At 35.5% G+C, this 13,103-nt stretch overlaps 2 protein-coding genes across 2 annotated transcripts in view; both read left to right on the forward strand.

Annotated features, from left to right (window-relative positions):
- LOC141293544 (tubulin polyglutamylase TTLL7-like) overlaps positions 1–1,701 on the forward strand; it is a 97,355-nt gene extending 95,654 nt beyond the window's left edge. The window contains exon 14 of the mRNA XM_073825568.1: positions 1,585–1,701. Coding sequence (XP_073681669.1) covers positions 1,585–1,701 — 117 coding nt within the window. The remainder of the gene's footprint in view (positions 1–1,584) is intronic.
- A 5,919-nt stretch (positions 1,702–7,620) lies between these two features.
- Positions 7,621–13,103, forward strand: part of LOC141293872 (tubulin polyglutamylase TTLL7-like) — a 54,049-nt gene continuing 48,566 nt past the window's right edge. The window contains exons 1-3 of the mRNA XM_073825941.1: positions 7,621–7,716; positions 10,054–10,201; positions 12,723–12,796. Of these exons, the coding sequence (XP_073682042.1) occupies positions 10,127–10,201; positions 12,723–12,796 (149 nt within the window). The 5' untranslated portion in view covers positions 7,621–7,716; positions 10,054–10,126. The remainder of the gene's footprint in view (positions 7,717–10,053; positions 10,202–12,722; positions 12,797–13,103) is intronic.

Here is a 13,103-nt window from a genome sequence, read left to right on the forward strand (position 1 = left end):
ACAGTATAAACAACTAATAATGAAAATCTAAGTAAACTTAATTGAAATGAATAGTGTGCACTGAATGATTACACACTGAAATCATAATCCCCTCACTGTGTTTTCTTGGATTACTGTCAGGCTATGAATACACCAAACAAAACTTTGAGGTTACTTGAGGTTACTAAATTGCATTAGTTGTTTCACAAAAACAAAGGGAAATTATGTGCACTGATTTAAATTGATGATTTGGTAGCTCGTTTGGCCCAGTGATATTTTAAAATCATTAAAATACTGTTATTCATTTCATTGAATTTACTAATTTTTTTTGGGAGGTAAGTGGTTGCGATCAATTTATTGTATCTGCATTTAAGTAAAATAAATGTTAAAAGTTAGTCTAAATTAGTTTATTTAAATGTAGCTGAAATAAATTGATTGGAACCACTTCGATGGATCATATTTTCAGTGTATATTGAATTTGATTTTACATTATCATTGTCATTTTAATTGTAGTTTATTTGTATTTGTTTTTTTTTTATTTGGTATTGATGTTTTTATATGTCTAGTTTTTATTACTTTTTTGTCTTGGTTTATTTAGTTATTTTTAAATGAGCAGCTAGCTGTCATAAAAGAAATTTAATTTACATTGACCTTTTTAAAGTCCGGTTCTCACTTTTAACTATGACTTTTGCTTCAACAAACTCCTAATTTGCTGCGGATTAATAGTCAGTAATGTAGTTGCTAAAAAAATGAACTAATAGTTATCACCTTACTTACCGAGTTGATTGATTACATTGATAAATGCAAAGATTTTTTCTATTACAAGTTTTTTTTAAATGTTAGGTCTAAATATGCAAATGAGCCATTATGTAATGAAATATGCGCTAATTTGCTTACATTTCTAGTACTAAAAAAATCTAAACACTGGATGAAGTCAGTTTCAAAATTCATTGACATATTAGAGTCAAATGTTTTTACAGAGGGAATTTTTCTCATTTCTGTCACGTAATTCAGAATAAACTTAGAAAACAATACATTTATACAGTTTTGGGGGGAATAAAATGTATAAAATCAAGCAAATTATATATGAACAAATCCCTCTGTAAAAACCTTCAGGATATACACGGGAATAAAAATGTAAAGTTTAGTGTGTGCAAGTGTTACTGAAGTGGAGATTTATGGCTCAGTCTAGGAGAAAAAAAATAATGTTGAGAAAACGGCCTTTAAAACTATGGATTTTAATTGAAATCTATTGACACAAATAGATAAAGTGCTATAAAAGAAACACTTAACGATGTCTTTTGGATATGATCTTTCTACTAGTCTAAAAAACGCTTTATGAAACACCAAAAAGGCCAAAATCTCAAACTTGACAGATGCATGAAAAACAGCATTTTTGCCTGCAGTGTCTCCCATTAAAAGTGAGAATTGGTCCTTAAAATTATTATTATTTTTTTTTATTTCAATTAATTTTTTAAATTAAAAAAAATAATAATTTTTATTGTAGTTTTAGTTTTAGTTAACAATAAGTACCCAACGAAAAGCTAAAAAATAAATAAAAAAATCAATGGACACAAATATTGTTTGTTTGTTAAATTTTCCCAGAAGGGAAAGTCTGTAAATTTTACATGTGCTACGCTGTATCATTTGACTTCTGGTCAACTCGCATACGAAGTCTGCACTGGCATACGAACAACCTTGGAGCTAGAAGACAAGACATAAAGCCACAGTTTGGATTTTGTGGGGTCTCGCAGAGATTCATTAATCTCAAAACAGCTGGATTCCCTGTAGTTTGACACCACGTTTGCACCAGTAAAAGCACAAAGAAGGTGTGTAAATTAAAAATCAGTAAAAATCTTTTGATGGTGTCGAGGAGCTTTTGTGAAACCTACTTGCGTCAGAACGATTATTGTCAAAAGGTGTTGAATTATTAAGAAAAAAAGGGAAAACATGGCTGAGATCCTAGACCTGCAGGACTCCTGCATGGCAGATCTTGATGAGGCGTCTTTGTTGCTTTGTGAAATGGGCCATCTGCGGGGCATCTACCCAGCGAGGGGTGACGTGGCCCAGCTCAGAGAGCTAAGAAAGCGTGAGCCGGATCAGCTACTGCTGCTACAGTTACTGCTGCTAAGGTTACGGCTGATACAGTAAATTCATTGATTTAGTCCACCGTTAGCCGCCCCTCCCGCCAAACCCCCCTGCGACGTTCAGTTGTGATGTAAATATTATCTTACGCTCCTCTCCTAAGCGATCACCTTTCTGAGGGAGATTAACATCCGAGCGGGGCAGCTCTATTAAGAGCCCAGCGAGGGGCGGCTATGTCTGCTGTCATCTCTCTCTGCGGCTGCCATCTTTCTCCAACCGTTTGTCCGTGCTGACGCTGAAGCGCTAATGCTGTGTCTTACACACTGTAATGTGCAAAGCTGTACCCAAAATGAATTTTTGCCGTATCGGAGCTGGCAGCAGAACGCTTTTGCTGTTGTTTGTCATGGGTGGAATACAAAAGAGCATATTATTATCTGAGGTGAAGAAAGCCCTCCAGGATACTTACCTGCTGACAAATGGAGTTAGTAGCTAAAGGAACAAGTCTTCCAAAAATTCTGCTGCAATTTACTTACCCTTATGTTGTTACAAATATATTCCTTTAAGAAAAAAAAATCTTTGAATGACCTATGAGAAAGCCTTTGTATACAAAAGGCAAAAAGGTGGCAAAAAGTTGAAAGTTCATAAATAAAATGTGTAATAAACATTCATTTCCTGACGTGTCTAGTTGACTGATCAGATAATAAATATATTTTTTATTTCAACATTTATATTTAGTCATTTAGCAGACACTTTTATTTTTAATAGAAGCAATCAAAAAAGTGCAATAAAATGTGCTGTGAGAATCTCAGCCTTATGCAGTAAGGCACATCTTTTTTAAAGCACACTGTAGAAAAACAATTTGTTGAATCAACTTAAAATAATTTGTGACCTGGCTTCAAAAAAGTTGAGCCAATTTAAAATGTTACGTTGTACTAAGTGACAACTTAGATATTTGAGTTGATTCAACTTAAATTTTTAAGGCAGCCAGGTAACTTAACCAGCTTTTTAGTTTAACAAACCAAATTTGTTGCTAAGTCAACTCAAATATCTAAGTTGTCTCTTTACATTTCAAGTTGACTAAATTTATTGAGCTGACTGAACTTAAAATTTTAAGGCAGCCAAGTAACTTAACCAGCTTTTTAGTTTAACAAACCAAATTTGTTGCTAAGTCAACTCAAATATCTAAGTTGTCTCTTAGTACAACTTTACATTTCAAGTTGACTAAATTTATTTGAGCTGACTGAACTTAAAATTTTAAGGCAGCCAGGTAACTTAACCAGCTTTTTAGTTTAACAAACCAAATTTGTTGCTAAGTCAACTCAAATATCTAAGTTGTCTCTTAGTACAACTTTACATTTCAAGTTGACTAAATTTATTTGAGCTGACTGAACTTAAAATTTTAAGGCAGCCAGCCAGGTAACTTAACCAGCTTTTTAGTTTAACAAACCAAATTTGTTGCTAAGTCAACTCAAATATCCAAGTTGTCTCTTTACATTTCAAGTTGACTAAATTTATTGAGCTGACTGAACTTAAAATTTTAAGGCAGCCAAGTAACTTAACCAGCTTTTTAGTTTAACAAACCAAATTTGTTGCTAAGTCAACTCAAATATCTAAGTTGTCTCTTTACATTTCAAGTTGACTAAATTTATTGAGCTGACTGAACTTAAAATTTTAAGGCAGCCAAGTAACTTAACCAGCTTTTTAGTTTAACAAACCAAATTTGTTGCTAAGTCAACTCAAATATCTAAGTTGTCTCTTAGTACAACTTTACATTTCAAGTTGACTAAATTTATTTGAGCTGACTGAACTTAAAATTTTAAGGCAGCCAGCCAGGTAACTTAACCAGCTTTTTAGTTTAACAAACCAAATTTGTTGCTAAGTCAACTCAAATATCCAAGTTGTCTCTTTACATTTCAAGTTGACTAAATTTATTGAGCTGACTGAACTTAAAATTTTAAGGCAGCCAAGTAACTTAACCAGCTTTTTAGTTTAACAAACCAAATTTGTTGCTAAGTCAACTCAAATATCTAAGTTGTCTCTTTACATTTCAAGTTGACTAAATTTATTGAGCTGACTGAACTTAAAATTTTAAGGCAGCCAAGTAACTTAACCAGCTTTTTAGTTTAACAAACCAAATTTGTTGCTAAGTCAACTCAAATATCTAAGTTGTCTCTTAGTACAACTTTACATTTCAAGTTGACTAAATTTATTTGAGCTGACTGAACTTAAAATTTTAAGGCAGCCAAGTAACTTAACCAGCTTTTTAGTTTAACAAACCAAATTTGTTGCTAAGTCAACTCAAATATCCAAGTTGTCTCTTTACATTTCAAGTTGACTAAATTTATTGAGCTGACTGAACTTAAAATTTTAAGGCAGCCAGGTAACTTAACCAGCTTTTTAGTTTAACAAACCAAATTTGTTGCTAAGTCAACTCAAATATCTAAGTTGTCTCTTAGTACAACTTTACATTTCAAGTTGACTAAATTTATTTGAGCTGACTGAACTTAAAATTTTAAGGCAGCAGGGTAACACATTATTTTAAGTTTACCCAACATTTTTTTTGTACTGTATCAAGGAGAAAACTATTCAGTAATAATAAAATGTAATAAAGCAATGGTTTTATTTGTTTGAGGTGTGCTCTGTTTGAGATACAGATGAGTAATATGATTTATTTTTAAGTGTTACAATTGCCTCCAACCACTGTAACATTCTGACTTTATTATATTAATTCATTTTCTAGTCTTTCTTGCTTTAGGTGTATTAACAGCAATGGGCTGCATTTATTTGATAAAAATGCAGTGAAATCAGTGAAATGTTATTTTTATGTTTTGTATTTGAATATATAATAAAATGTCATTTATTCCTGTGATGGCAAAGGTGAATTTTCAGGATCATTACTCCACTCTTCAGTGTCACATGATCCTTTGGAAATCACTCTAAAATGCTGATTTAGTGCTCAGTTATTATCTATACTCAGTTATTAGTAATGGTTATTATTATTATCAAAGTTTAAAGGTTTTTGCTTCTTAATATTTTTGTCGAAACCATAATATCCTTTTTCTACAATTCTTTGATTTGAAATAGCATTTATTTAAAACAGAAATATTTTGAGTGTTAGTTTTGATCAATTTAATGCATCCTTTCTGAATAAAAAAAAAAAATTTTTTTTTTTTTTTTTTTTGGTTTGTAGTTTATCACAGTTGCCACAAAAATGTTTCTTGAGCACTAAATCTTCTTATTAGAAAGATTTCTGAAGGATCATGTGACATTTTAAGTTACATTTTAAAATATGTTAAAGTAGAAATCAGTTAAATTGTAAATTCTGGTTTTAGTGTATTTTTTTTTAAATCAAATAAATACAACTTAGGTGATCAAAATAGACTTAAAGGTAAAGATGAAAGTGAAAATTTTAGTGCGGGCACCTTTTTCACTTGTATTCACTGCAAAAAATGCTTTTCTTACTTAGATTTTTTTTCTTGTTTCCAGCCAAAATATCTAAAAAATTTTAATCAAGAAGGATTTTCTAGACAAGTACAAATTATTGTCTTGTTACCAGAAAAAACAAGTCAAAATTAAGTGAGTTTTTGCTTAGAACAAGCAGTTTTTCTGTTTGAAAAAATATTTTATTTTGCTTACCCCATTGGCAGATTAATTTTTAGATATTTTGGCTTGAAACAAGACAAACAATTTAAGCAAGAAAAACATTTTTTGCAGTGTTTCTTCAATTTAAGTGTTTCATCTGTCCCTTGCATCAATATGAACAGCAAAAGATAGAGTTTCTGGCCAGCTTCTGGTTACAAATACTGCAGCACCGAGCATAAAAGTTATGAATGAATATTACCATACATCATAGCGATTGTGCAGATATCATGAGCTGGTCTCATTTCCTGTGCAGTTTTCTTCTTCTTTTTTTTTCCAGTTCCACAGAGAAAATAACTCTGGCATCTGATGAATTAGCTTGTGTTGGCAGGAATGTGACAGATTATACTAATGCACGGAAAGACATTCTATTGCTCAATTATCTCTAATTAACTGCTCAAATGATTCTGAAAGGTTATAAATGATTTAATTCAAACAAATATGTAAACCAGAATGCAAAGCTTTGGTTTTCATGTGTTTAGATCACGTCGTCATTCTGGCCAGAATGCACCAAATGCCTGATGATCAGACTGGGTAATGACAAAATGAAAGAGCTCGCACGATATATTTTGCATTTAGTGATGATTTCTTTTCCAGTCAGCTGTCAGACGTCCACGGAGCGGCAGCACTTGAATAGATTCCTCATGTGAGATAAGAAAAGATTGAGTGGTAGCGTCTATCAGGATCATTGGCAGCTCAGCATAATGGACCGGTTGGTTTGTTGCCTGGCTGATCACATTTGCTAAATGTCTTTGTCCCAATCAGATTTCATATTTAAAGAACAACAGCAGATGTTTTTGTCACCTAACAAGCAAGCCAGAAAACATGCAGGCGTCACAAGGGACGTGACTTTACAATTTTATGAAATGCATCTTTTTTTTTATGATATGCCATTGACATTTTTTTGATTTAATGGCACCACCTATGCACTGATATGTCACGTCAATTGTCTGGTAATCACCGACTGTGCTTTGAAAGCACAGCAGCAAACAAGATCAAAGTTGCAGTTGTTTGAACTTGAGTCTAGCTTGACCTGCATGCAGCGCTTCACTCCATAGAGGTCATCATTTACTCACCCTCATGTTGTTCGAAACCTGTATGAGTTCTTTCTTCTGAGGGACACAATTTGAGGATTTCTTTTTCATGCTCTTTTCTATGCCATTACAATAAGTAGACAATGAAGCATTCAAACTTCAAAAAAGAATACAAAAGTACGAAAAAAGTGTGCTATATTCCAAGTCTTCTAAAACCAAGTGTGACCAAGTCTGCCCTAACCCTTCTTGGTGCATTCTTCATTGGAGGTTATAAGAGAAGTAGCAATTGCCTGATTCATTAAATGTTCTTTTGAATCTGACCTTTTCAATGAATTTCTTGACTTGGTTCACAATGATCCGTTCACAAATCAGCGAAAAATCATGTTCCTCCCACAAAGCTGTCATATACGCTCTTAAAAATAAAGGTGCTTCACTATGCCATAGAAGAACCTTTTTTGTCTAAATGGTTCCATAAAGAAACTTTAACTTTTTTTGTTTCACAAAAGGTTCTTTGTGGCAAAAAGATTATAAAAAGGTAAGAAAGAGATGGTTCTTTAAAGAACCTTTGACTGAATGGTTCTTTGTGGAACCAAAAATGGTTCTTCCGTGGCATCGCTGTGAAGAACCTTTTAAAGCACCTTTATTTTTAAGAGTGTAGTTTTAAAAGACTTGGAGCCACTCTATATTGTTCTCGGCATCAATGCCAATTGTGGTTATTGGGACACTGACAGAATTAGTTTTTATGAGAGCTGATGCCCTGTGATTTCAGTAATGGGTAACAGTGACTGTTTCTGTGTGGCTTCCCGGTCCTCTTTAAAAGATGAATATTGCTTCAAAAAATAAAACAATGTGAAAACAAAAACTCTCTTTTTTTCCCTCTACAGATCAATCGTGCCCCGAGTTTTGGGACAGATCAAAAGATTGATTACGATGTGAAGAAGGGAGCTTTGCTCAATGCCCTGAAACTGCTCAACATCAGGTATGAAGCAATACTCTCTCCAGAGTCCTATTAGAAAGAGAAAGAAAGAGTTAATCAGAAAACTCACTCTCCATTCTCAGCTGTCCACCAGTCTTTAGTGTTTTCGAAAATATTGATTCCTTGATCTCCACTAAGCAGTTACTTGAAACTCTTTGATGGGTCCTCATTCACTTGTTTATGCTGCTGCTTGATTTTGAAAGAAGAATTTTTGGACACTGAAACCCCACATAAAAATACCTAAAGGTCAGAGGTTGACCTACAAGTAGCACTCGAACAACCTTTGAACTTTTGAACATTGCAGTGACTTTGATTCTGACTTTTAGTAGTTGTATGAAATAAGTTTATACAGGTTTGTTAGCTAAGCACAAATTTGACAACCACACAATGTTGTTTTGTGTTTATCACTGTTTTGTATTTAACACTGTTTTTTCATGCACCTGTCAAGTTTGAGATTTTGGCCTTTTTGGTTTTTCAAAAAGTGTTTTTTCAGACTAGTAAAACGAAACCATCCAAAAGACACTTCTTAAGTGTTTCTTTCATAGCACTTTATCTATTTTTGCCAGCAGATTTAAATTACAATCCATATTTTTAAAGGCTGTTTTCTCAAAAAGAGTTTTTTCTCCTACACTGAGCCATAAATCTCCTCTTCAGTAGCACTTACACACACCAAACTTTGCATTTTTATTTCTGTTTATATCCTGGAGATTTTTACAGAGGGATTTGTACATATATAATTTGCTTGATTTTATACAGCATTTTATTTGTAAAAAAAAAAATGTTTATGATTTATGTAGTGACAAAATGAGATCTGTAAAAACATTTGACTCTAATATGTCAAAAAAATTTAAACAAGAATTTTGAAACTGACTTCATCCAGTGTTTAGATTTTTGTACTAGAAATGTATGCAAATTAGCACGTTTCATTAAATAATGCCTCATTTGCATGTTTAGACTTTTAGACAACATTTTAGACAACTTAATACAGTACAGAAATCTTTGCAATTATCAATGTAATCAATCAAATAGGTAATAAGGTGATAACTATTAGTATATTTTTTTTTACCTATTCACCTGCAGTGTCTCCCTTTAATAACATATGATAATAATGTAATTTGAAACCTTAAACTGACACACAACAATATCAATTGCTTAGTTTTGTTTTGGAACTGCTGTATTTGTGTTTGAGTTCAAAGACGTAATTGTTTCGTTGACTCGCTATTCAAAAAAAGTGTTATTTTTGCCTAAAGTTCTAAATTAAAATGGTCTAAATGATTCATTCAGCAGTGGGAATACTTTGCTAGGTGGATGAAGGTTTGTTCTGTTGCCGATACTATAAGTACACAAAAGTGCTTTACTGAAACTATAGTATTCCACATTCCTCTAGGTATCATTAGCACAGGTATTATTTGAATTACCAAGCTTAATACATGTAAATAGTTATGAGATAAAAGATATATAGATGTAGCAAGGTGATCGAATGATTTAATCCCACTAGACATATTATGGCTATCATTTTGTACTAGGTGTGTATTTATATTTTAATGTTTATTACTCTGCTTTTTGATCGTATGTTTCAGTGCATTTCTGAAGGGAATACAAATTTTCATTTATTTTATATTGTATTTAACCTAAAATTTTACACTTTTTACATGCTTATGTGTGTGGATTGTGTGTTTTTGTGGGTATGTTTGCTTGTGCATGCCTCCTAAGTTTGTGTGACTGCCTTGTGTGACATACATCTGTGGGTGTAGTTGTATGTCAGTATGCGGGGCTTCCAGTGATTGATTATCAGAGACCTGGCCTTCAAATCCCAGGTTCACCTTTTGTACTAAATATACCAGAGTGGCCCAACAATGGTCCTAGAGTAGGAAACAACAGCAGACAAACTCAATCCAGCAGTGGATCAGGTTTCAGGATGCATTGCTGGCATTCTGTCGCAGTGATTTTCTTGGAAGTCCCCACAGACGTTTACTGTGTCCCAACTGACCCAGCCGAGTTCTTACCAGTAACATATCAAAGCGACTCCTGTGTTATTTCCCCAGCAGTGGCAGGACAAAACCAATAACTCAGCGACAAGAACTCAGAAGTGTGAAAGTCGTATCAATAAAACGAGAAGGTTCCCCAGTGGTTCAGGAGCCCAGTGACCCTGAGTGGCCACTTACAACAGCAAATTTGAAGGGCCAGTGAGCGATGAAATCTTGAGGTGCTGAATGCTGTCAAGTCGAGTGATGTATGGAGTCTCGGAGTCTGTCAGGATTTCGGCTGGGAGTTTGGGCTACTTTAAGGGCTATTACTTGAGCATTTCCTTTTTCTTTTTTCCTTTTTTTTTTTACCCAGAGCAAGTGATAAACGACGGAATTTGGCCCAGCAGAAGGCGGAAGCCCAGCGACGACTGTACGGACAGGGATCAATGCGGAAACTGACGGCCGGATCATCGGAATGGGAGAAACAACGACACCTATTAGAACGCAGGAGAGAAGAGCTGGTAAGGCTCATTTACACACTTGCTCCAGACTTGTTGAGCCTTGGGGCTCATGTGGGAAATGAAGATTCAGATCTCACCTATTTTGTCTAATTTCTTGATCATTAAAAAGCAGTGATGAGGAAAGTTACCTTTAAAAGTAATGCATTACAATATGCGTTACTTTTCGTCACCTAGTCTAGGCTTGCTTATTTGTTTTTAATGAAAAATAATAATTATATTTTTTGCCAACTGTAAAGGCCCTTTCTCACCCCTCACATTTCAGCAACCATTTTTGTATGTGTTCTCAAGGGACTATAATATAGAAATGAATGAGTACTCAATATGCAGCTTGTATAGCAGTATATATTTATTGTCCTCTGAAAATAACTCAACATACAGCCATTATTGTCAAAATAGCTGACAACAAAAGTGAGTACACCTTAAGTGAACTTGTCCAAAGTGTCAATATTATGTGTTAGCACCATTGTTATCTGCTGCCTTAATCACCCTGGGCATGGAACTGACCAGAGCTGCACAGGTTGTTGCTGGGATCCTCTTCCACTCCTCACAGAGCTGCTGGACGTTAGACACATAGTGCTTCTCCACTTTACGCTTGAGGATGCCCACAGCTGCTTAATAGGGTTCAGGTCTGGAGACATACTTGGCCACCCCATTACCTTCACCTTTAGCTTCCTCAGCAAGGCAGCTGTCATCTTGGTGGTGTGTTTGGGATCATTATCATGTTGTAAAACTGCAGTTTGGCCTAGTTTCTGGAGGGAAGGCATCATGTTCTGCTTCAGAATGTACAGTACATAATGGTATCCATGTTTCCCTCAATGAACTGCAGCTCCCCAGTACCAGCAGCACTCATGCAGCTCCAGACCATGATGCTACCTCCACCACGCTTGAATTGAGGCAATACACAATTTTCTTGGTACTCCTCAACAGGGCATCGCCACACATGCTGGACACCATCTGAGCCAAACAAGTGTATCTTATAGTCTCATCAAACCACAGGACATGGTTCCAGTAATTCATGCTCTTGGACAGGTTGTCTTCAGCAAACTGTTTGCAGGCTTTCTTGTGAGCCAGCTTCAGATGAGGCTTCCTTCTGGGACGACGCCTATGCAAACTGACTTGTTGTAGTGTGCGGCGTATGGTCTGAGCACCGACAAGCTGATCTCAAGCTAGTTCTGCAGCCTTTAGAGCAATGCTGGCAGCACTCATGCATCTGTTTTTTAAAGCCAGGTTCTGCACCTGACGCACAGAATGACCCTTGCAAGGCCTGTTCCGAATGGAACCCATCTTGGAAAACCTCTGCATGACTCTGACCACTGTAGTGTAACTCAGTTTCAGGGTGTTACTGAACCTCTAATAGCCTTGGCCATCTTTGTGGAGAGCAACAATTCTAATTCTCAAATCCTCAGAGAGTTCTTTGTCATGAGATGCCATGTTGAACATCCAGTGGTCAGTATGAGAGAATTGTACTCAAAGCACCTAATTTTAACTGCTCTAATACAAGATACACAAGTTTGTATGGTCCTGTCAAGCAGACAAAAACATAAACATGATGAATAGGACATGTGGCTTTGCATGGTTGAACAACATACTGCTGTTATCACTTAGGGTGTATCACTTTTGTTGCCAGCTATTTTGACAATAATGGCTGTATGGTGTTATTTTCAGAGGACACTAAATCTATACTGCTATACAAGCTGCACATTGACTACTCAAGTTTAATTTCTATATTTTTGTCCATTGAGAAGATATACTAAAGTGGTTGCTGAAATGTGATGGGTGTACTCACTTTTGTGAGATACTGTATTTAAAAAAAGTTATGTACTTTAACTAGTACTTTACTAGTTACTTGAAAAAGTAAACTGATTACGTAACTTGTGTTACTTGTAAAGCGTTACCCCCAACACTGATAAAAGGTATTTAAGAGTTCATATTCCGCAGATGTACAGACAAGGCACATTTTGAGAAGAAGTTCAGTAAGTAGAGGGTGCTTTTTGCACCAGTCCTTGATTGGTCTTTCAATCAACTTTTTTATTATATGAAGAGATGAATGAGGTTGAGATGACTGCAGGTAGGTGGTATTTTCAAAGGGCAAAGCTAGACGCAAAAGAGGAGTGAGATTTGGGGATTGGGGGCTGAGCGAATATGCCTGTACCAGCATTTAACAGAGATCAGTGACTATTATAGAAGACACCCTGCTGCGCCACTGCAAATTGACCAGCTGACCTTTCCACAATTATAGTTTTTGATGTATTAAAATGGTACAGTGGGAGTTAAATCTATATGAATTATGAATGGGCCCCCTGTATTAACAAGTGTAGAGGAGAGGCTGTTATTCGCACCCGCTAACTCTCAGACTTCATTAAGGTGTCTCGTAATATAGGAAACGAGTCATTCGGTGCTATTGTTATTCGGTTTTGGGTGGCTAAATTACACTGCAGGATAGCACTAACAGAAACTGGGCTTTATTTCTTTGTCGGTCTTCCTGCTTCTCAACGATTATTCACTTGCGTTGTGTTTTCAGAAAGAAAGACTGGCCCAAGTCCGCAAGCAGGTCTCCAGGGACGAGCACGAAAAGCGGCACCTGGGGAACTACAGGTAGGGAAGCCGCTTTGACGATTGTTATCCTGTAAGAATGCCCACTTACACCTGTGGGGTCTCTTGTGGCTTGGTTTGGGATGTGACAGCATGAAACAATTTCTAAGGCTCTCATGTGAGGACAAAACAAGGACAAGGGTTATTTCTGAAACTTGAAAAATTCTGCCTTCGTAGGCAGAAAAGGGAGATGAGGCACCGAGGCATGGTCGAATCCAGTGTTTGGGTAGTAAAAATTGATTTGCAGGATTTAAAGTTTAATAGAGCTTTACATTTTTTTTACCACAATTTACTGAAGACACCCACTTAA

Source organism: Garra rufa, chromosome 20, assembly GCF_049309525.1.
Source record: "Garra rufa chromosome 20, GarRuf1.0, whole genome shotgun sequence".
NCBI lineage: Eukaryota > Metazoa > Chordata > Actinopteri > Cypriniformes > Cyprinidae > Garra > Garra rufa.